The following is a 23,177-nucleotide window of genomic DNA, read 5'->3' as shown; positions in this document are numbered from 1 at the left end:
TTTGGTTTTCCTTCTGGGACAAACTTCTGTGCCTTAGTAGTCACCACTCGAAAGCCCCCCGAGAGGTTTTCAGTGCCACAACTGTGCGAGCATCCCCAACCCCCGCAACTGCAGGGCTGCCCGTCACTCAGAACCAAGCACCCGGCCCCGCGCCAGCACAGGCGCCCTGCGCCCCACGGCTGCACGCCTCTGCCGCGCTGTGCGGCCTCTCCTCGTGGTCCCTCTGCTGTGGCCCCTCGTGGTCACTTCACTGTGGCCACTCTGCCCTGGTCTTCCCCCTGCGGTCTCTCCAATGTCACAGAGCTGTGGCCTCTCGCCTGTGGTCTCTGTGGTCACTCCGCTGTGGTCTCTCTGTGGTCTCTCTAGAGGATCAGGTGTCCCTCCTGAGGGGTCCCAGCCACAAGGGCAGGTCTGGCTGGGGGCATGGAAGAGGCACTGAGGGGACAGCCCCGCCCTGGCCTGTCCCCGACCAGGGTCCCCAAGTCTACGCCCCTCCCGGGATGTGCCTTTGCTGCGAGGCAGGGCTGGACTTTCTGGACTGTCTTGGAGTCTCGGAGCCCCTCAGCCTCCCGGTGCGCCCTGCCCTGCCCAGCGGCCTCCAGAGACAGCTCTGTCCCCCAGCTGCGGGGGTCCGGCCCAGCGGAACCGGGAAAGCTGCTTCAGTTGCTCTGGTCCCAGGTCTGGGCCCGCAGCTAGGACGGCTGCCCCATCCCGACCCGCACCCCAGCCCAGCTGCCCCCAATGCCTCCCCTCCCCCCGCCCCTCCCCGCCCCCAGCCCGGCCCTCCACACCCCCAGCCAGGTCCCCCAGCCCGGCCCCCCACATCCCCTGCCAAGTCCCCCAGTCAGGCCCTCAGTGTCCCCGCCCGGCCCGGCCCCCCAGTGTCCCCCAGCCCGTCCCCCAGTGTCCCTCCCTGCCGGTCCCGCCCGCCGCCACCGGCCCGGCCCCGCCCGCGCGGCCCGGTCCCGCCCCCCGCCTGGGCCGGGCCGGCCGGGGACTAGGGGGCCGGCGGGGGGCCGGGCCGGGCGGGACCGGCGGGGGGCCGGGCCGGGCGGGACTGGGCCGGGCGGGACCGGGCCGCGCGGGCCGGGCCGGGCCGGGCGCAGACGGGCCGGCGCTGCTCGGGCGCGGCGAGCTGGCGGGCCGGGGGCGCGGGCGGGCCCGGGCCCGGGGGGCCGCGGCGCGGGGTCCCGGCGGGGCCATGGCCTCGGGCGCCGTGTCCACGCTGCCCGACGGCGGCGCCTTCCCGCCCGGCCACTTCAGGGACCCCAAGCGGCTCTACTGCAAGAACGGGGGCTTCTTCCTGCGCATCCACCCGGACGGCCGCGTGGACGGGGCGCGCGAGAAGAGCGACCCCCACGGTGAGTGGCGTCCCCGGGGGTCAGTACTCGCGGGGCTGTGCTCCGCGCCCCCGTCCTGGCCGTGCGGCCAGGTGGGGGAGGTCTCGGCCTCCTGGGAACGTGCTGCCCACCCGCCTGGGCTCTGGGTCCCTGATGTGAGAGTCTGAGCCCCGCTGGAGTCCAGAACCTTCTCAAACTGGACCGTCAGAGTCCAGCTGGCCCCAGAGCAGGGCTTGGACACGCGCAGGGCCCTCGGGATGTGCCAGGGAGGTGCTGAGGTTGGCCGCCCGACCTGGGACTCGGGTGTGCGGAGGAGAGGGACGGCGTTCCCCAGCGCCCTCTCCCGCCCCACGCTCAGGGCCTCCAGGCCAGCCCCCACCTAGGGTCTCAGGTCTGCCCCGGGTGGGCTTTCACCGCCTGGCCCTGACTTGGTTCTTTAGCTCCCAGCGCCCTCTCCCGCCCCACGCTCAGGGCCTCCAGGCCAGCCCCCCCACCCCCAGGGTCTCAGGTCTGCCCCGGGCGCTGCGGGTGGGCTTTCACCGCCTGGCCCTGGCTTGGCTCTTTAGCTCCCAGAAGACCGTCGTGTGTTTGCTGTTCCCCTGGCTCTGTTCGTGGCCGGGCCCCTCCGGCTGCCGCTGCGCTGCAGTAACCGTGGCACGCCCACCCATCGTCCTCTCGGCGTCTGCACCACGCCTGAGGAGGTTCCAGCCTCAGTTTCTCCAGCAGCCTCTATGCCGTTGGCACCCACGAGGCGTGAGCCTCCTTCTTGCCGTGGGGCCCTGGCACCGGTGGTGTGCCCGCACGCTGTTTCCGTGCCTGCGCGTTCCCCAGACCCGTCTATTCAGCCTCTCGCCAGTTTCTGTTACTTTGTTCCTGGGTTCTAGGCGTGTTACATGTCTGCATGTCAGCCTTGCTGGAGGCACAGCGGGGCGGTGAGAAGGGCCCTTCTTCTGTCCTCTGGGCGGCTGGGCATCTGTGCTTGGAACGTGGGTCCGAGCCTGTTTCCCTGCGGCAGGCGGGGCCCGTCTGTGCGGTACGGCTGCCAAGGGTGCTCTCAGTGTCCACCTGGCCCTGGCGGGAAGAAGGGTCCTGCCCTGCCACAGGGCTCCAGGTGGGGACAGGGGCTCGTCCCGCTCCGCTTGTCGCGTCCTATGACACAGGAAGTGCTTTAGCCTTAGGCCCAGGAGAGTCAACTCCGTGGCCCAGGTCGCACTGGCCGAGGAAAGCGGAGAAGGACTTTGATGCTAGTTGGGTCTTTAGTGGTCCAAGGAGCTGTCATGAGGGTCCGGAGCTGCCATGGCTGAACGTCTTTGCCAGCGCGTACATGAACCACGGCACTGAGCCGTCTGGGCCCTCGGGGAGGGGCTGCGTGGCGGTGGCCATGCCGTCTGGGGCCTTGGAGTCAGCCCTGCAGCTGCGGGCTCTGCCCGGCTGGCACGGATCTTGCCATCAGCCAGACCGTCTGGGCAGGGACTGGAACACAGGTGCCACCAAATGCCTGGTTACCTGCCACCTCCGTTCACACTTTCGATGCTCCTGTGTGAAACCCCGGGGCTGGCAAGAGTCGGGCAGAGGGCCACACTGCACCCTCGTGAGGGAGGGATAGCTGTGACCCCTTCCCTGCCCGCTGTGGCTGGGCGGTCACTTCATCACCTCATTGTAGCTCAGCACTTCTCCAGCGGGGGGAGGAGGGAGCTGGGCCCTGGGCCAGTGGCCTCTCGGGTGTGCCTGGCACCGCACGGGCGCCCCTCACTGCCCCGCTGGGAGTGCAGTGACCCCACGCTCACCTCCCACTGTGAGGACCAGGACCAGAACTGGACCCTACGCCAACCTGGGAGCCACGGGCGGGACCCGCGCTGCAAAGCCATGTCCACCTCCTAGCCTGAGCGGAGGGGGGCCCAGGCCAGGACAGCGATGGGAGGGCGGGGCCCAGGGAGTGTGCTGGGCTGACAGGGCCCGGGCTGCCCCACCCCCACTTAGTTGTATCTTCCCAAGGGGGGGCACTGGGACGACAGGGTCAGCAGCAGCCGGGTTGGGGGGGGGGAGTTCGGAGCACTCCCTGTTCACTTTGAGGGCAGGATCCTAGGGAGCCAGACCCTGTCCCTTGGTCTGGAAATGCCCCGGGGGTCCCCACCCTGGCCCTCACCAGCCCAGCTCCCGGATTCCGGAGCTCAGCAGGGTGGACGGGGACAGGGAGTGGGGATGAGAGTCGGGGGACGAGGGGGTTGGTGAGAGGGACGAAGGCCAGGGAGGCTGATGGGAACGCGGGGACGGGGAGGGGACGGGGAGGGGGATGAGGGGCGAGGAGGTGGGGCAGGGCGGGGCCAGGGAGGGGGGCTGAGCCTGCAGTGCTTCTCAGGCAGCTCCGGGTGGTCCCTGCTGTCCCGACTCACCCGGCCACCCCTGTGCCATGGGACGGGTGGGCCCCAGTCTGCGCCCACCCCGCCCTTCCCCATTATGCAACCCAGTCATGCAAAGAGGCCTCTGCCAGGCAGAACCCCTCCCCCACCCCGCCCCCCACCCCCACGGCCAGGAAGGGGGAGCCCTGGGCAGGTGGGTCAGCTGCTCACTGGCCTGTCCACATGGCGGTTGGGCCTGGGGCTCACTCCCAGGGCTAGCGAGGGACAGAGCAGCTGTGGTCACAGACGGCGGGCCGGGGAAGGGAGGGGAGCCACCAAGCCATAGTCTGTGGGTCCTGGAAGCCCAGCGGGGGGACAGCCCGGTTCTCAGCTGCTGCCTGGTCTCCACCTGGATGGGACTTGGGGCTGCGGCTAAGCCTGAGTGTCAGTCATCCTTTCACAGAAGTGGGGTGTGAGGGAGTGGATGTAGAGTTGAGAGCGAGTGTGTGCGAGTGTGACAGTGGAGGCATGTGTGAGATTGTGAGCGAGTATGAGTGTGAAAGTATGTGTGAGTGAGTGTGTGACTATACAAGTTCAGTGTGTGCTAGAGTGCGAGAGTGAGAGGAGAGTGAGTGCATGTGACAAAGTGACTGTCAGCATGAGAGTGTGACAGTGACTGGAAGACTGAGGGAGTGTGTGAGAGTTGAGTGCATGTGTGAATGAGTGTGTGTGAGAGGAAGTATATAACTGAGTGTGTGTGAGTGAGCACAGAGAGGAAGTGTAACTGCGAGAGTGAGTGTATGAGAGGAAGTGAATAACTGTGTGAATGAGCATGAGAGAAGTGCATAACTGACTGAATGTGTGGGAATGAATGGCTGAAAGACAGTGTATAACTGAGTGTGTTTGTGAGTGTGTGAGAAGTGTGTGTAACTGTGAGAAGGAGCATATGAGAGAAGTATACAACTGTAACTGCATATGAATGAGTGGACGAGAGGAAGTGAATGACTGTGAGTGTATGAGAGGAAGTGTATAACTGACTGAACGTGTTTGTGTATGAGTTTATGAGAGGAAGTGTGGTGTAACTGAGAGTGACTGAGTTTATGAGAGGAAGTGTGTGTGAGAGTATGAGAGGTAGTGTATAACTGAATGAGTGCATAAGAGGAAATGTGTGTGTAACTCACATGACTGACTGTATCTGATGAGCACATCAGAGCAAGTGTATAACTGTGTGTGAACGAGTGAGAGGCAGTGTGTAACTGACTGAATGTGCTTATAAATGAGCGAATGAGGGGAAGTGTATAACTGCGACTAAGTGTGTGTGTATGCATGAGCTCATGAGAGGAAGTGTGTGCAACTATGAGAGTGAGACTGAGTATATGAGAGAAAGTGTGTGTATGAGAGAGAGAGAGAGAGAGAGAGAGAGAGAGAGAGAGAAACATGTGTGAACATGAGAGCTTGTTTCTTCAGTGGCTACTACATCCCCCCTCAACTCACCCTGTGAATTGCATCACCACAGAATCACCACAGAGGAGCTGGAAGGGAAGGTGGTGTCTTTCCAGTTCTGGAGACAGACACTGCAGAGGTGCCCTACATAGGACGTGGGGGTCCTCGTTAGGGCTGGAGTTGGAACGAGGGATGCAGGGGCTCCCCTGAAATGGACCGCTGTAGCTGAGGCGATCTCCAGGCGTGTGCAGGGCCCTGAGGTGCTGCTCTGGGATGTTCCCTGGCTTTGGCCCCTGAGCAGCTGCTGCCCCCAGGAGCCCGTGAGGTTCGGCCCCTGGCTCAGGAGTGGGGTGCTGGGCTACAGTGACCCCCCACAGGGTGGGTACCTGCAGCACTCCACGCTCCTGTTGGGCCAGACCACTGTGCTGGTGGCGTGTGTCACACATGTTTCCCCGTCACTCCTGAGGTGCTGCTGAACAGTAGTGGGAACTGGTTTTATGCACAGGGCCTTCTGGTCTTTGTGTTATCCCAGTGCCTCTTGTATACACACACACGCATATACACATGTGCACACACATACACCTGGACACACATGCTCACATGTGCACACATACACCTGGGTACACATATGTGCACACACATACACCTGGGCACACATGTGCATATACCCGGGTATACACACGCACACATGCCTGGGTACACTCATGCCCACACGTGCACACATTTGTACACATACATACATGTGTGGTGCACACATACACCTGGGTACACACACGCTCATGTGTACACGCATACGCCTGGGTGCACACATATGCCCACACACCTGGGTAGACATACACACATGTGCACACACATCACACACATGCCCTTGCTCTCCTAATTTCTGCTGAGAAGTGAGCGACAGTCAGGCAAGGGAGGCGCTCAGGACTGTGCTGAGGGGCCCCCTGTGTGCCTCGCACCTCACGCTGTTGGGGGCCACAGCCACTCATCAGACGCCTGTTCAGGGCTTCCTCTCCGGGAGCTGAGGAGTGTTCTAGAATGGGTGTGAGGGCCGCAGACTCCTCCTTGGTTGAGTTGTGTAGGGCGGGGAGGGGCTTCTGGCGTGTACCTGCTTCCGCACAGGCGGCTGTGCCTGCTCTGCCTGAGGGCGACTGCGGACACGTGACTCATGGGCTTTGTGATGTGATGTCTGTCTGCTGGGAGAGGAACCCTAAAGGCCGTCTCCTCCTCCTCCGGTCTCGGGTGAGTCACTTGGGGGCCAGGCTCGCGACGTGGAAAGGCGGGGGAGCGAGGGAGAGGGGAGCCTGCGGGTCAGCACCCTTCCCGAAGCTCGCTGGCTGGAGCCTGGTTCCCAGCAGGCCGGGCGGAGAAGGGGCCCTTCCTCTGAGGGACAGAGGCAGGAGCCCCCTGAGCGGGGCCTCGGGACCACGGGGTCCCCTGCAGGGGCGGGGGCTGCGGGGGCTCACCCCGCAGGAGAGAGTGTCCCCGGGGTGAGGGTTCTGCTCTTGCTGGGAACGGAGCAGGCTGCGGGGCAGGGTCGTGCCGGGTCTCCGAGGACAGAGCCTGGCCTGGAGCAGAAGCTGCTGCTGTTTTTCTGGAGGGAGCCGCTGCCGAGAAGCGGCCCTGGGCTGCCCAGAGCAGAGTCTCTGCGGCCAGGGGGATAGCGTGCAGGGCGGGTGCGGGTACAGGCCTGCCGCACTCTCCGCATGGAGCCTTCTCGGGGGCTGGGGGAGCCCCAGTGCCACCGTCCCTTGAAACAGACGCGGAGTAGGGTGCTGGGGCTCGCCGGGGCAGCAGAGGGACTGTCCTGTCTGCAGCCTGTTTCTGAGCCAGCCTCGGGACAGGTGGTCAAGGACGCCTCCCCGAGAGCAGAGCCCTGAGCACTGCCCACTCAGAAACAACCCCCAGATCTAAGTCCCCACCCAGTGAGGCCAGGGTCCCGGGGTTGGCTCTGCGCCTCTCTCACACGCCCCTTCGAGGAGGCAGAGTGTCAGGAGTCCTGGGAGGCGGGTGCCCGCGCGCCCCCGACCGCACAGAGACACCGAGGGCCCAGGCCGCAGCCCTCTCTGGCCCGGAGCCCTGCAGCTATGGGCATCTGCGCTGCGCGCCCCGGGCGTCTTGTGCAGGGGCAGCGGGAACACGGCGAGGCCGGGAGAGGAAAGCGGGCGCAGAGCCAGGCCCCCAGCGCCGAGCTGGCCTGGAAAGACTTGGTGTCGGAGACTCCTGAGTAATTGGGCGCCAGAGCTCCTGGCGCCTCCTGGAGTGTTCCAGACCCACGAGGACAAGGAGCAAAAGCAAATACAGACCCTGGCAGCGGCGGCCCTGGGGAGCCCAGAGCCGCGTCGCGGCTGCCCCTCACGCGGGCACGACCCTCGAGGCCCCGACTTGAGGAGGGTGCAGGGCGCAGGGGGCTCTCCTGGGACCCGCCTGGCCTCAGCAGGGGCCGTGGGAGCCCCCTGTGCGGTGGTCCCCTCTGCAGTGGGTCGTGCAGACACGGGCCTGAACAGCCGCCCGGGCCCACTGCCAGGACCAGCCAGTCCCAGGTGGCTCTGTGCCCACGGGGGCTGAATCTCTAGAGCAGCTGCAGAGACAAAGCCCTAGACCCCGCTTCACCCAGGAGCCCGAGTCTCCCTTCTCCCGGGACCCCAGGGCCCCCTGGCAAAGGGACAGGGTCCCCAAGAGCCGGCTGCCGCCTGGAGGCGCGTGGGCATGGAACACACCGCAGGGTGGGCACAGGAAGGACAGCAGGACACACGGCAGAGGGACAGCGGGGCAGAAATGAGATGGCGTGGGGTAGTGGGCATGTGCAGGCAGCCAGCCAGCGTGTTTCTGAGAATCAGCGGGCGGGGCAGAGCCTGTTCTGTTTGCAATTAGCTCCCTGAGGGCACTCCTGGCATCTTCCTGGTGGTCCTGTGGACGCTGAGGGCGGCTGGTGGTCCTGTGGACGCTGAGGGCGGCTGGGTGTGCCTGCAGCCATCCCAGGGGGATGGCAGGCGCTGAGGCTCAGTGCTCCCTGAAGTCTGCAAGCCCACTGCAGGCCCTGGGACAACGGGGGGACACGGCCACCTACCCTGCCCCGGAGCCAGCTTCCTCCAGACGGAAGGAACAGGAAGCCCCAGAATGTGCCGGAACATGGGCACAGACACCAGCTGCTCCTCTTCCAGACCCGGGGGCTTCGGGGTCAGAGGAGGTGCCAGACCCCAAAGGCACCCAGTATTCTTCCCCCACCCCCGCCCTGGGTGCCCGGAGCACAGAGAAAGGCCTGAGTAGGGCCGGGCCCGTTTGCCCGCCCTGCTCGGGGCTGAAGGCAGCGTGTTCCAGCTGCCAGGCCGCCCTCCCGCGGGGCCCCACCGGGCTCTGGAAGCGCTTTCCCAGAGTGACCTCCCAGAGCTGGGACGCGGCCCACTGACCAGCTGCCAGGGATGGAGGGATGGAGGGAGGGACGTGTGGAAATGGCTCGGACTCTGCGGAGGGCGTCCTGCGTCAGGCTCCCGCGTGCACGGAGAGGACGTCTGTGCTGAGCTGGACGGAGCGCGACCGGGAGCAGGAGAGGGGCCTCGCACGAGGGCACAAACGCCAGCGCTGCCAGCCTGAGCCCTCTGCGGGGGCACGCTGGGTGGGCTGCGGCAGGACCTCTGGCCCAGGTGGCCTGCTCCCTCCCCTCCTGCGGCTGCTCAGAGCAGCCCGTGTGCTGTGGGCTCAGCCGTGGCCCTGAGCCCGGCTCTGCGGACCCGCGGGCCCCGGGGTCGTGGCAGCATACATGGGCACACGTGTGAGGGCTGTGGGCCCAGCACCAGTCTCTGGGGTCCACGCTGGTTAGACGTCCCCTCTGCTGGCCTGTGCCCCCGGCCTGCCCCGCCCTGAGCTGCTCGCCTCTCGCTGCTGGGGGGCGCATGGCCCTGCCCATCCCGGGGGCAGGGAAGCACCAGACACTCCCGCCTGCCTTTGTCTTCTTGGCTTCTCTGCACGCCCGCAGCCTCTGGGGTCTGTCACACCTGGGCGCCTGGGGACAGGGCTTCTCCGGGCTGTGTGGGCCTGATGGCTGCCGCCATTCAGGAGGGCAGAGGTGGCTCTGCCAGGCCCCTCGCCCTGCGCCCGCGGTGGGCTGAGGCTTGGGACACAGCTCTGTGCCCCCTCCAGCTGGCAGGGGCCTTGCTGAGCTCCGTCCTGGGCTTCACCCGGGGCTGTGCTCAGGGGCCTTGCTGGGGGGTGCAGAGCACGCGCACGGGCCCTCGGCCCTGCCCTGGACATGTCTGCAGTGTCCACTGCTGGGACCACAGGGCGCAGGCCGTGGCCAAGCTCTGCTTACTGCACCGGCTTCTGGAAGGCGGCCTGACGTGCCGGCCGCCTCGAGCAGAGCAGGGCCAGGCTGCAGCCAGACGTGCTGTGCGGGACCCACCGAGCCCGGGCCAGTCCGGGGCCCGCCCAGAGCACGTGCACAGACCCCCACAGCAACACGCACGTGGACCCTGCGGCTTCAGTGCTCAGGCTGGGCTGCCCGCCAGGAGGCCTTCCCTCCTCCCTTTCCCTGTGCGTCTGCACGCGTGTGTGATGCGGGCAGGTGTTTGTGCTGCTGTGTGCATATGGGAACCTGTATGGGACAAGGGCTGCTGTGTGTCTGTGTATGTTCTGAGTTCAGAGTGCTCACGTGTCTGAGCACTGCTGTTGTTTGTGTGTGTGTTGGCATATATGCACATGTGTGAGTCTGGCTGTTGTATATATTTGCACACATTATGAGTGTTGGTGGTGTGTATGTGCATGTACATGTCACCATTGTATGTGCCCCCACCTGTGTTGGTGGTGTGTATGTGCATGTGTGTGTCACTGTGGTATGTCTGTGCACATGTCTCAGTGTGGTGTGTGTGCACAAGTGTGTATCCCTGTGGTATGTGTGTGTGCAAATATATGAGTGTCCCTGTGGTGTGTGCACGTGTGTGTCACTGTGGTGTGTGTACATGTGTATGAATATCACTGTGTTGTGTGTGCATGTGTATGAGTGTCACTGTTGCGTATGTGCATGTCCCTGTGGTGTGTGTGCACGTGTGTCACTGTTGCATATATGCATGTGTCACTGTGGTGTGTGCATGTGTGTGTCACTGTTGTGTGTGCACGTGTCACTATAGTGTGTACATGTGTCACTGTTGCATGTGTGCATGTGTATGTCACTGTTGTGTGTGCACGTGCGTGGGTGTCACTGTTGCGTGTGTGCATGTGGGTGTCACTGTTGTGTGTGTACACGTGTGGGTGTCACTGTGGTGTGTGCACATGTGTCACTGTTGCATGTGTGCACGTGTGGGTGTCACTGTGGTGTGTGTGTGCACACAGGTGCGCTTTGCCACGAGACCCAAAGGTGATCTTCCTGTTTCTTCTAGTCAAGCTGCAGCTGCAGGCCGAGGAGCGAGGGGTCGTGTCCATCAAGGGCGTGAGCGCCAACCGCTACCTGGCCATGAAGGACGATGGACGGCTGCTGGCTCTGGTGAGGACTTGCCTGCCTGCGGTTCCCCGGCCTCCCTGGCACACGAGCCCCTGAGCCCGAGCGTGGCCAGTCTGTGTGCAGGACCCGCCACACAGCTCCGGAAGGGGCCCAGGTGCTCGGGATCCTTCTCTGTGAGTCCCGCTTCCCAGAGCACTGAGCCCGCTGGGGTCCTGCACACCGCGTCCTGCACTCTGGCCACGCCCAGGCTCGGGCAGGAGCTCCCAAGGGTCAAGGGTTAAGCTCCGATGGGCAGTGACCGCGGGTGCCGGGACGGAAGGACTGCGGGCTCACCCCGGGAGGCTGGGCCGGGGGCTCACCGGGAGGCTCACCCCGGGAGGCTGGGCCGGGGGCTCACCCTGGAGGCTGGGCCCCGGGCAGGTGCACCAGGGCACGACCATGGCCCTAGTGCGGTGACTCTGGACACCCAAGGCAGGCAGTCCGTGGCCAGCTGGGCCTGTGTCCCACCCCTCGTCCGGTGAACAGCCCCCTAGGGCACAGGGCAGCTGCTCTGGCTCCCGGTCTCTGTTGGGGCAATCTGGAATTCTCCGGGAGAGGATGACTCCTCTCGAGGTCGCTGTGCTGGACAGTGTCAGGCAGAGCGGGGCTGACAGAAGCCCTCCCCCGGGGATGGGCCCGTGTGGTGTGCCAGGACAGAGGGGCAGGGCCCACCCTGGAACGTGTGGCCCCAGGGCCCAGCGTGGTCTGGCGGGGCAGAGTGGGTCAGCGTGGGCATGGGGGGGCAGTGGGGACAGCAGAGACAGTCTGCAGAGCTCAGGGTGAGCCCAGGGACACAGGGCACGTGGCCGGAGAGCCGGCTCTGACCCTGACAGTCCAGTAGCAGAGGAAACAGCTGCCGGGTCGGGTCGGGAGGACTGGGGACCCTGGGTGGGAGGCCATAGGTGGGCACTGCTGGGGCTGTGCGGGAGAGAAGCGAGTGGACGGCTGCCCCTTCGCAGGGTTTGGCTCAGGGGCTGGGGCTGGCTCTCCGCAGCCCAGCGGTGGACGTGTGCCCTAACCTGTCACGTGTGTGTCCGACACAACACTCAGGCCATGCAGTAGGAGATGGGTCAGCAATGTGGAGCCGCTGAGGACAGACACTGTGGGGATCCATCTCTGCCATCCGGGGTCACACACACACACACACACACACACACACGAGCAACCACAGCCCAGCCACACACACACACACACACGAGCAACCACAGCCCAGACACACACACACACACACACACACAGACACGAGCAACCACAGCCCAGCCAGAGGAATCTGAGGGCGGGGGGCGAGCTGGACCCCAGCTGGCCGAGATGCTGCTCCTTAGGTGACGCCCACCCAGCTCACGTCTTCTTTCTGGGGAGGACAGAGGAGAGGCTGTCCCGGGGAGGGCGGAGAGAGACAGAGAGGAGAGATCCTGTGAAGGGGCCCGTCCCCGAGGAAGGCTGGGCGCCTGCTGTGCTGGACACCCCAGCCCCAGGCTTCAGAGGGTACGTAGCCCCCCAGGGCCTCTGCAGACAGAAGGCCTGGATGGGGGCTTCTCCAGCTGCCTGTGGGGGGGGCCCCATCTTGTCCCCTGGATTAGCCCCAAGCTCAGGGCAGGGCAGGGAGGGCAGAGTAGGAGAGGGAAGGATGGAGGAGGGAGGGGAGAGCAGGGGAGGAGAGGGAGGGTGGAGGAGGGAGGGAGGGCAGAGCAGGAGAGGCAAAGGCATAGGGAGAGGGCAAATCAGGGGAGGGGAGAGCAGAGCAGGGCCCGGGGAGAGAGGGGAGGGCAGAACAGAGGAGGGGAGGGGAGGGGAGGGGAGGAGAGGGAGGGTGGAGGAGGGAGGGAGGGCAGAGCAGGAGAGGCAAAGGCATAGGGAGAGGGCAAATCAGGGGAGGGGAGAGCAGAGCAGGGCCCGGGGAGAGAGGGGAGGGCAGAACAGAGGAGGGGAGGGGAGGGGGGAGAGGGCAGGGGGAGGGCAGAGCAGGGGAGAGAGGGCAGGGGGAGGGTGGGGCAGGGCAGAACAGAGGAGGGGAGGGGAGGGGAGAGAGGGCAAGGGGAGAGAGGGCAGGGGGAGAGAAGGCAGGGCAGAACAGAGGAGGGGAGAGCAGGGGGAAGGAAGGAAGAGCACAGCAGGAGAGGGGAGGGCAGGGGGAGGGCAGAGCAGGGGAGAGAGGGCAGGGGAGGGCGGGGCAGGGCGGGGCAGGGCGGGGCGGGCAGGAGCCGTCCTTTTCAGCACACCTGGGCCCTGGGGTCGCTGCAGCCCTGCCAGCCCACAGGCGTTTCCTCGCGGGGCCGGGGCTGTCGGAACAGGGCTCCGACCCGTCTGAGCAGCAGGTCTGACACAGCGTGGGTCTCCCCCGCCAGGCTGACCTTTCCTGTGTGCTCTGCCCCGAGCGTCACTGCTGGGGCTTACATCATGTCTGTTTTCCATCCTCAGAAGTGGTGTAAGAAAAGGCACTTTGGAATCGTGTTGCGCAAACCCCTCCTCGCCGAGGCTGCCCAGTCACAGGACTGCGGAGGGACACACAGTGGAGCCTGAGTGGCGGGCGGGGCAGGCTCAGAGCCCGACTCGGCCTCACCGAGGAGGAGGGCGGGGTCCACGCTCGGTGGGTCCTGCGGTCCAGCAAGCCCATGTCCTCAGTTCCTGTCTGTGCTCTCCGTGGCCTGACTGCGCTGGTCCTTACTGGACCTCGCGGTGTCCCGGAGTGACACATGCACCACGCAACCTGCACATGCAGTCGTGCATCTGTGTGTAATGCAACAGTGAGGGCAGCCAGCCACGCTGCACTGGATGCGAGTGACGCGCATGTAAGAGTCTGTCCACGAGTGTGTCTGTGCCCCTAACGCGGATGTGGTTGCAGCAGGCGCTTCTGCAGACATCACCACACACACGTGAAGGCAGTTAAGCAGACACACTAGCAACACACACCAGGTGTGCTCTGCACACACCTAGCGCCTCTTCACGTGGATCACGGTGCCAGGCCTGCGCGCAGTGGGCCCAGAGAGAGGGGCCCAGCACAGCCTGGGAGCCTCTCGGCCGCCCGGTCCCACGGCTGCCCCTGCGGGAGCCAAAGCCCGTGGGGGGCCGTCAGGCCTGGAAGCAGCAGGGAACCCCAGAGCTCAGTTCCGTGGCAGCCCAGGGCCAGCCTGATTCTAAGTGTGATGTAAGGTTGTCCGGGGGGTAGTTCATGGGTTTACCTCCTAGTGACCGGCCGGCACCTGGTCTCCACTGACCACTGGTCTCTCCTAGGCCCTGGGCCGCTGTCAGCTAACTCAGAAACCTGCCCTGGTGGGGGCCGGGCTCCCACTGTCCTCTCTCCTCCCCGGCCCCCAGCCCTGCCAGCGGCACTGGAGGTCACTCGGTGACCGGCTGCCTTGCAGATGCTGCGGGGTCTGTTCTGCAGCCACATGCCCGGGGCCGGGTCTCTGGCACAGACAGGCCCGAGGGACACTGCACTGCAGGGCAGCCCCGGTGGAGGCCGACGGCGGGGACAGCGAGGCAGGGTCCTGCTCTAGGCCCGGCTTTTCTCGGTGTCTGTCACTGCGTGTGTCTCCTGAGACCCCCAGGACCCCGGAGACCCTGGTCCCAGGGCTTGACGCTTCCAGACGTCAGCAGAGACATGGCAGCAGCGAGGGGCCCGGCCCCCTGCCCTGTCTGCCCCCTGACATGTGGATCTGCCCCCGTGTCCCCCTCAGAGTCCAGCCTCACTGGCTGACCTGGGCCACCGCTCCCAGGGTCTGTGTGTGGGGGGCAAAGGGCAGGCAGGGAGGCGGGTGGGGAGTCCTCCCGGCCCCCCTGACTGGGGGTGGGCCGTGGGCCCTCGGGGCTGGGGAAGGCGCGACACTCGCCCTGCGGCTCACCACCCCCACGCCCACCCGACCGTCAGGGCAAGCGAGCAGGAGGCAGGGGGAGTTCAGGCATTTACTCAGGGGGAGGCAGTGAGGGCGCGGAGAGAGGGCTCGCACCCAGGGGGGCCGCCTGCTCCTGCAGATGGCCGGGGCGTCTGTGGCCGTCCAGAGAGGGGCCTTGGGCCCTGGGCGTCTGCACCGGCTGTGTGGGCTCCTGGGGGGCGGTCGGGCCGTGCTCGTGAGGGTCGGGACCGCAGAGCGAGACGCCATTTCCCAGAGCGGGTCTCAGCCCCTTCTGGGCGGGCCGCCTGCTGGGCGGGACTCGGCTTGGGCTGGGCTCAACCCTGCGCCCGCCCGCGGCAGCCGCTCCTCCTGTCTTCCAGAAATGCGTGACGGACGAGTGCTTCTTCCTGGAGCGGCTGGAGTCCAATAACTACAACACCTACCGCTCACGCAAGTACTCGGGCTGGTACGTGGCCCTCAAGCGCACCGGGCAGTGCAAGCTGGGGCCCCGGACGGGCCCGGGGCAGAAGGCCATCCTGTTCCTCCCCATGTCGGCCAAGAGCTGACGGCCGCCCCGCGGGGCCGCCCCGCCTAGGCCTGCGGCACCTCCCGGTGGTAGAGCTTGGGGGCCGGGCCAGGGCGCGGGGCCGGCACGTCCTGCACGGTCAGGTCCACCGTGTGGAAGCCCTGGCGGTGGCCGTGCAGCAGCAGCCGGGCCACGCTTCGGGTGACGGGCGTGGCGGGTGCCGTGGCCGCCAGCTGGTCCAGCTCCACCCACTGGCAGCGCAGGCACTCGTGGGGGCAGGGGCGGAGGGCGAAGGTCAGCGGCTGCAGGCGGCACACGAGGTACAGGTCGGACTTGCCGAAGGCCCCAGGGCTGCGGTGCTGCTGCCGGACACTCAGCAGGGACCTGAACTCGGCCCGGACCCCCGTCTCCTCCCACACCTCCCGGACCGCCGTGTCTCCTGCGGGAGAGATGCCGTCAGCTCGCTGGCCCCACACAGCTGTCAGCGCACAGATGCGCCGGGCAGCCTTGGGCCACCCCCGCCTGGATGACCTGTCACCTCTTCCTGGATGACCCGTCACCCCCACCTGGATGGCCCGTCACCTCCACCTGGATGACCTGTCACCCCTGCCTGGATGACCCGTCACCCCCGCCTGGATGACCTGTCACCTCCGCCTGGATGACCCGTCACCCCCACCTGGATGACCTGTCACCTCCACCTGGATGACCCGTCACCCCCACCTGGATGACCTGTCACCTCTTCCTGGATGACCTGTCACCTCTTCCTGGATGACCTGTCACCTCCGCTTGGATGACCTGTCATCTCCACCTGGATGGCCTGTCACCCCTGCCTGGATGACCCGTCACCCCTGCCTAGATGACCCGTCACCTCTGCCTGGATGACCCATCACCCCTGCCTAGATGACCCGTCACCTCTGCCTGGATGACCCGTCACCCCTGCCTAGATGACCCGTCACCCCTGCCTGGATGACCCGTCACAACTTGGATGACCAGTCACCCCCACCCGGATAGCCGTCACCGCTGCAGGCCAGGCCCTGGGCCCTGCCTTCTCCCCAGAGGCCCCCGCGGTGCACCCAGTCGCTGCCTCGGGCACTTGGGCGCAGGGCCATGCCCCCTCTGTCTCCCGGAGGTGTACGTGGGAGTGAAAGTGCAGAGCTGCGCTTGGAGCCTCTTCCTCCACCAGCCCATCCCGAGGGCTCAGCCAGCTGCCTTAGCACCCGAGGGCGCCTGGCCAGGGCTGGGGGGGGGGTGGGGAGCTGGGCCAGCGATGGCCTCTGCGGGTGACCTGGGCTTCCCGGGCCCCTTGCGGGGCCCCGACCAGAGTTTGGGGGCTGCTTTTGCTAAGTGCCTAGCCCCTGCATGAACTTTCCGGAATGCTGGGAGGCTCCGGCTAGTCTCTGGGGAGGGCAGGAAACTGCTTCCCAGCTGCTCCCGCCCACCTGGCGGGCTGAGCACTGTGGACGCGGGCCCTGTGCTGCCGTGCAGGCCTCAGTGCTCCTGTGTTCCACCTGGCACCCGGCCATGCTCCTCTCAGCAGCAGGGACGCCCGCGCCTGCCCCAGGAACAGTTCTGGGAGGGGCCGGCAAGGCGGCTCTGGACGCTGCCTTGGGCCGCAGTGTTGGGGGCAGGCGCTAGGCTCGCTGGGTCAGCGTTCCCTTTCTCAAGCTGAGAGAACGAGGGAAGGCTCTCCCCAGGAAGAACAGTGAGCATTCGCCCGCACACAGCATGTCGCTGGCGTTGCCGGACAGCTCTGGGAGGTGGGCATCCGGGGGCTATGCTGGAAACCCGGGCAGAGGCTCCGTGCCCAGGGCAGCCCCTTCTGTGACGCCCAGCTCTGTGCAGACATGCACGCAGGCACCTTGTCGGTGTCCTGTGCCGGAACTGGGGTGTTTCCACGTTTGACAGCCACAGGGCGCACCCAAACCCATCTCTGGGTTCCTTCTGCCGACGGAGAGGGACCAGGTGGCGGGCCTGGTGAGGCTGGTTTACTGCCGTTTCTCCTCTCGGCATCTGCTGAGTGGGGGCAGCGTGCCCAGCAGGCGGGTTCTGCACTGGCCCTGGGGCTCCCCTGCTGCTCCTGCTCCCAACTCCGGGGACAGTGGGCAGCGAGTTGCCCGTGCCTGTCTGCCCGGAGGAGGCCGCGCCCCTGGGCCTGGGCTGGGCTTACACACACACACACACACACACACACACACACACCGTGTCCCTCATGGTGCATCCCCAGGGGCTGGCCTCCGGCCCTCGCTCGGCCCTGACTTCAGTGCCCCCCTGGCCACTTCTAGCTCTGGGCAGCTCAGATGCGCAGTTTACTGCAGCCACCTGCCAGCCTCCACCTCGGCCTGTGGGCAGCGAGACAGAATACTGCTCAATCTGTAACAGTGGCACACGCCCAGGAGGCCGGCCAGACCCTCACTGGAGGTCGCGTGCACCTGGGCTGCACCTGGGCTGTCTCACTGGCCTCAGTCACCTGGTGCAGGTGCGTCTAGACACCCAAACGAGAGGCAATGTGGAGGCAGTGGGAGCCCTTCCTGCAGACCCTCTGGGGATGCCCTGGGAACCCCTCCTGAAGCCCCTCTGGGGGTGCCTGGAGATCCCCTCTGCAGACCCCCTAGAGTGCCCAGGGACCCCCCTGAAGACCTCACTGGGGGTGCACGGGAGCCTGTCCTGCAGGCCCTGTGGGGTACATGGGAACCCCGTCCTGTGGTCCCCAGCAGGGGTGCCTGGGGACCCCGCCCGCAGACACTCCTCTGTGCCCGGTCTCCCTGGCTGTCCAGAAGAGTAGGTGAAGTTCTCACAAAGGCAGGAGCCCGTCGCCCGCTTCGTAAATGATACTGATCTCCCAGTTCCCCTAAGTCAGTCCTCACATTTGCCTGGAGAAAGGGTGGTGAAGTCACACTTTCCTATCTAACCTGGACGATAATCGCAGTCCTGTCCAAAGCCGCCCTTCCTGCTAAATTCTGCTCATGGTCCAACAGAAGCACCGCAGCAGAGCCGAGAGCCGGGCAGCGGGTTTGTCCGCATGATGCCGGTTCTGGACCCTGCTAACGAGACAGCGGCTGACCCGGGGGAGAATTCACCGCCTCACTGACAGCAATCGTGCAAGAAAGCGAACCCGCAGTCCCAGGCTAGCTGGGGTACGTACCGAAGTCTTCTCCGGGCTCCGACAGGCCTCCGGGGAACTTCCACAAGTTTTTCACCTGCTGGACAAAGTCAGAAGACAGTGAGCAGGGACTCTGCTCTCTCGGGCCTGACGCGGCGTCTCGTGACTGCGCGTGAAGCCCCCTCTCCCCACGCCCCTCCTCTCCCCCTAGGAAGCTGGTGACTCAGGCCGCCACCCTCCACCTGCTTCTGCAGGAAACACAAGTTGCTTCGGTGAAAGTGGCAAGTCCTGCGTGAATGAAGGAGCAGGGTAAACATCTACTGAACGTGTGATTTGAAAAACGTGCTGCTAGTTAACTATGGACAGATGAAACAGAGGGACGTTATGATGCTGCTACACAGACGTAGGAAACAGCATAAACCGAATCACTACGGCAGGCTGTTTTAAAGTTTCACATTTATTTTCTGTATTGTGTCTGATCAGATAGTCATCTAGTAATAATAATCCACACAGTAATCGACAGAGTAACCGATTCATGTTACTCTCCACTGTAACAGAGTACCCTAGTACTAGTGCTCTCTATAGAAATGTAAGGCAGAGTAACACGGGGCAGTCCCCGTGGGAGGCGGCTCTTGGCGTGTGAATAAACGGATGGCTGGACTCCGGGTCTGTGTGTGCCTGCGCGGGGCGGGGGCCGAGCAGAGTGGGCTGCCCCGGGAGCCCGGTGCAGGACTCCATGGTGCCAGTGCTCTGCCCTGCCCGGGGCCCCACCCCCCACAGGACGGAGCAGGAAGTGGGTACCTCCGCTGCGGCTCTCAGGGAAGGGGCCACTTCCAGCTCTGCCCGCAGTGTGGCGCCGTGCCCAGATTCTGCAGACTGTTGATTCTGCGGGCACCGAGCCCCCTGCCGCCACCCTCCCGAGGTCAGTTTATAAAGCGTGTGGTGTTCTCTCGCTGGTGAGAAACCACCTGAGGGGCCCGAGTGCCAGGAGGCTGCTTCTCACTGCCGCCCCCGTAGTGCTGCAGCGTGGGTGGACCGCTGGCCCCCGCAGTGGGGCGGTGGGTGGACCGCTGGCCCCCGCAGTGCTGCAGCATGGTTGGACCGCTGGCCCCCGCAGTGCTGCAGCATGGTTGGACCGCTGGCCCCCGCAGGCTGCAGCGGTGGGTGGACCGCTGGCCCCCGCAGTGGGGCGGTGGGAGAGCCTTGTCCCGGCCCAGACCATGAGCCGGCCGGCCACTCTCATCCCGACTGGCTGAGTGCACTAGTGTGGCCCTGACCGCCCCAGGAGGGAATTCCACGTGCAGGACACTGCTGCGGGCAGTGAGGGCCCCACCACAGGCGGGAACGGAGGGCGGGAAGGGCCGTGGGGGCATGGGCCAGCCTCCGCAGAAGGGAGCGAGCACCGGGGCCTCTTCCCGGCTGCTGCTCTGCCGGGACTTATCTGCCCGTCGGCCCGTAGCCTGAGGCCCCGCGCCATCTCCAGTCCATGCTCAGTGGGGTGGGGCCTGAGGCCGAGCTTGGGGGCCGGCAGCTTCCGCCTTTGTTCTGGGCCCCTTGAGGACAGGGCAGCTCTGTGCTTCACGCGTAAAATTCCATGCGCCTTGCGCAGTCTTAGGAAGGAACTTTCCACTCTTCTGAGAAGGCTCTTCCAGGAGGTGGCCCAGCCTGCAGGCTGCCCGTGACTCACAAATGACCTTCCTGCTTTGGGGTGCTGAGAGCTGGCGCCCAGGAGGGCTGGGGTGTGCGTGCTGCGGAGGGCCCACAGACGCGTCATCCTTGCAGCAAGCAGAGCCATGCGCATGGCTGTCTATTCCCTGTCTGCATGCATGTGCGTGTGCACGCGGGCATGTGCCTGTCCATTTCCCGTGTGTCTGCACATGTGTGTGTGTCTGTGAGCACGTGTGTGTGCTGTCTGCATGCATGTGCGTGTGCACGCGGGCATGTGCCTGTCCATTTCCCATGTGTCTGCACATGTATGTGCGTGTCTGTGAGCACGTGTGTGCTGTTTGCATGCATGTGCATGCAGCACGTGGCTGTGCAGGGATGGGAAAGGGAAGGTGAGGGTGATGGGTTCTTGCCCTAGCCCTCCAAGTCAGGAACTGCAGCCCGAAAAACTGGTCTGCTGGGGACCGACTGAGTGTGAAGTGCAGTGTGAAGTGTGGTGTGTCCCCCGTCGGCCTGTCAGAGCTGTTCTGAACGCCTTGTGCAGCTGCGTTGAAAGCGTGTCCTGTAGCTAGACTCAAGTTTACATTTGGGCTTTCAGGATGAATCATTTTCTTTTTTTCTTGATCTTGGGCCACACCCGGCGGTGCTCAGAGATGGTGCCTGGTGGTGCCTGGGGGCCATCTGGGAGCTGGGGATGGAACCCGGGTCAGCAGTGCTCAGGGCAAGTCCCGACTCACTGTCGTTTCATTTCTTGGTTCCTTATGGTATTTTATCCCCACAGAGGATGGGCCTCAGGTCCTCCCTGGGTGTGGCTGGGATGGCCAGCCAGGAGTCTGTGGACAGAGCTCGGCCGCAGTCCAGCCTCCTTCTGGGGGACGCGGGGACTCTGGGTCTCTGTGCCACAGCATCACCTCAGCCAAGGCTTCGGGTCAGAACCAGAGCCGCTGCCCTCAGAGGGGCCAGCCTCCGCTCCCGCCATGGATCCCGGGACCAGCCCCTGCTCCCGCCATGGATCCCGGGACCAGCCCCTGCTCCCGCCATGGATCCCGGGACCAGCTCCTGCTCCCGCCATGGATCCCGGGACCAGCCCCTGCTCCCGCCATGGATCCCGGGACCAGCCCCAGCTCCCACCATGGATCCCGGGACCAGCCCCAGCTCCCAGTGCGGTGCCCCTGGTCTCCAAGCCACGTGAAGCACCCTTTCTAGATTAGAGGGTTTCCCGATGGCTCAGAAACGCCCTCTGCGGCCCTGGCAGTGGGGTGGGGCTCACCTGGTGTCGGTCCTGCACCACCAGGATCCGCCCAGAGTCCTCATCAAACACAGCTCCTGGGGGAGGGACAGGCTCACCAGGGGCTCAGGCCTCCCGCCCCCACGCGCGCCCCAGGCCTTGCTCCAAACCTCTCCCAGAGACACAACTTCCCTGGGAGGCCCTGGAGCGCAGCCTCCAAACCTCCCATCAGCCACTAGGAGGGTCTACAGGCCGCTGATCTGCGCAGGAGCGCGTCCCCCGTCCAGGGACCGTCCCGAGTCCCCTGAGAAACCCCGTCACCCCAACGGACCTGCCACTCCGACCTGGTGTGTGGCGAAAGCGGGCAGCCGGCTGGGCCCCTCGGCCAGCCACAAGGACAGCGTGGCCACGTCCCCTTCTGCATGGTGGAAGCGGAAGCCCAGCGAGGAGGCAGGCCCGATGCACTGGCTCTGGAGGATGGGCACCTGCAGCCATACGGCAACGCTGCCCTCGCGCTGCCAGAGCCCCAGCGCCGCTGCAAGCAGAAGAGAGCTGTGAGGAGACCCCGGGCAGGGCTGGGGCACCTCCCCGGGAAGCAGCTTCCTCGCTGGCCAGGGGTGGGGGCGGTGGGGGCTGGTCCCAGGTGTCCCAGCCACGCCCGCCCTTTTAGCACTGTGCTCATTGCCGCCAGGCTGAGGAGCGGCCCCCGAGGGGCTGGACGCGCCCACAGGTGGTCTGGCCCAGCACTGAGCCTGTGCACAGTCCCTCCCACGGGCCTGCACCCCGCAGGCTCCCTCTCCACCTCTCACTGACTCCTGCAGTTCAAACAGCTGAGTTGGTTCCTAAATAACACACATGTTCTAGAAAACTCTGAAGAAATGTCAACTTCTACAGGTGGAAAGTGAAGTTGGACATGCTTAAACATACCTTTGGCACTGACACACATCGCTGACGCCTTTTGGGGGAGCGGAGAGGCTGGGTCACTCTTGGTGGGGCCAGGAATGAAACCTGGGTCAGCCTCATGCAGGACAAGTACCCTACCCACCGTGGTATCTCTCCAGCCCCCATTACTGACATTTAATGCCTCTTATTTAAACGACTGCCTTTTATTATATATTTTTTATTTTATGCGTAAGAAAAACTCACTTCTTATGGGGATGGGTGGCCCCAGGGCCTTCCCTGGGAGTGCCTGAGAGGGCAGGCGGTACCAGGAATCAGAGGCCTCACACAGCCCCTGCCCTGCCAGCAGCCCAGCCGTTTGGATAAGCATGAGCTACGGACTCCCCTGGCCTGGGCACTAACGTGGTCTCCCTCCTACCAGAGGACCGTGACCCAGACAGAGGGGAGCCCCTGACCCCTGCAAGGTCTCTGTCACTTAGGAACAACCCGGGGACCACCCCCTCCCTGAGGAAGCCCGGTACTCTATCAAGGTGTGCTCAGGGAAGGGGTCACCAATCAGGGTGTGGTGGGCAGCCAGGACCAGGGCAGTGGGGCGAGGGGGCTTCTGCTGGCTGCAGTGGAAGGTGCCCACGAGGGTCTGGGACACAAGGGGGCCGGGGCTGCCCCACACCCTCACGGCTCCATCACTGGTGTCAAGCTGCACCAGGCTTGGTGCCATCCGCGTGCCAACAGCACAGCCCTGGCCGCGCATCAGGCCGTCCCGCGCAGCGTGTCCGACGCGGTGGCCAACCTAGGCACAGCTGGCCCTGACCGGGGTGGGGTGGGGCCCACAGACCCAGTGCCAGCCCCTCAGTGTGACACCCACTGCCCAAGGCTGGGGAGCTGCTGGGGTCACTGCGGGATGGCAGCCAGGCCCCCCAACCCCAGCCTGGGACTCGCGCTGCACGTCAGACCCGGGAGCCAGGTCGGTGCAGGGACGCCAGACAGCGGGTCACAGGAGGAGTCACGGCACGGTCAGACCTGGGGGGCAGGGGGCAGGCACGGTCAGTCCTGCACGGTCAGACCTGGGGGTGCGGAGTGCTCGGGCACCCCAGGCTGGGGGTGGGGGACGTCGGCGCGGCCCCGGCCCAGCCCCCACTTGCCCTGCAGGCGGCTCCGGAAGGCGGCGGGGTCGAGCGCGGGGCGCGCGGCCAGCCGCACCCACAGGCCCCCGAAGCGGTCGGGGTCGGCCCGCAGCTCGCCGTGCCCCAGGCCCGCAGCCCCGCGCGCCCGCCCCGCGCCCGCCCGCGCGCGCACGAGCCGCGCCAGCAACCCCCGCAGGCCCGCGCTC

The 23,177-nt window shown here is 65.3% G+C and overlaps 2 protein-coding genes across 6 annotated transcripts; one reads left to right on the top strand and one right to left on the bottom strand.

Annotated features, from left to right (window-relative positions):
• Positions 1 to 1,148: 1,148 nt before the first annotated feature.
• On the top strand, positions 1,149 to 14,994 carry FGF2 (fibroblast growth factor 2). The gene is made up of 3 exons (XM_055144924.1): positions 1,149 to 1,361; positions 10,495 to 10,598; positions 14,809 to 14,994. The coding sequence occupies exons 1-3, from the start codon at positions 1,202 to 1,204 to the stop codon at positions 14,992 to 14,994; spliced, it is 450 nt and encodes a 149-aa protein (XP_055000899.1). The 5' UTR covers positions 1,149 to 1,201.
• On the bottom strand, positions 14,489 to 23,130 carry NUDT6 (nudix hydrolase 6). 5 transcript variants are annotated; one of them, XM_055144920.1, is made up of 6 exons: positions 22,094 to 23,130; positions 21,875 to 21,932; positions 21,279 to 21,482; positions 20,990 to 21,045; positions 18,097 to 18,154; positions 15,020 to 15,393 (listed from the first exon to the last, which is right to left on the bottom strand). In XM_055144920.1, the coding sequence occupies exons 2-6, from the start codon at positions 21,891 to 21,893 to the stop codon at positions 15,020 to 15,022; spliced, it is 711 nt and encodes a 236-aa protein (XP_055000895.1). In that variant the 5' UTR covers positions 21,894 to 21,932; positions 22,094 to 23,130. The 5 variants fall into 5 exon arrangements, with proteins under 5 accessions (XP_055000894.1, XP_055000898.1, XP_055000895.1 ...); XM_055144921.1 differs by having other exon boundaries at positions 21,875 to 21,902; XM_055144922.1 differs by having other exon boundaries at positions 21,875 to 21,902; positions 22,990 to 23,115.
• Between the last annotated feature and the right edge of the window lie 47 nt (positions 23,131 to 23,177).

The sequence above is a fragment of the Sorex araneus genome, chromosome 7 (genome assembly GCF_027595985.1).
Source record: "Sorex araneus isolate mSorAra2 chromosome 7, mSorAra2.pri, whole genome shotgun sequence".
Taxonomy (NCBI): Eukaryota; Metazoa; Chordata; class Mammalia; order Eulipotyphla; family Soricidae; genus Sorex; species Sorex araneus.
This window is presented reverse-complemented; position numbering and strand designations above follow the sequence as displayed.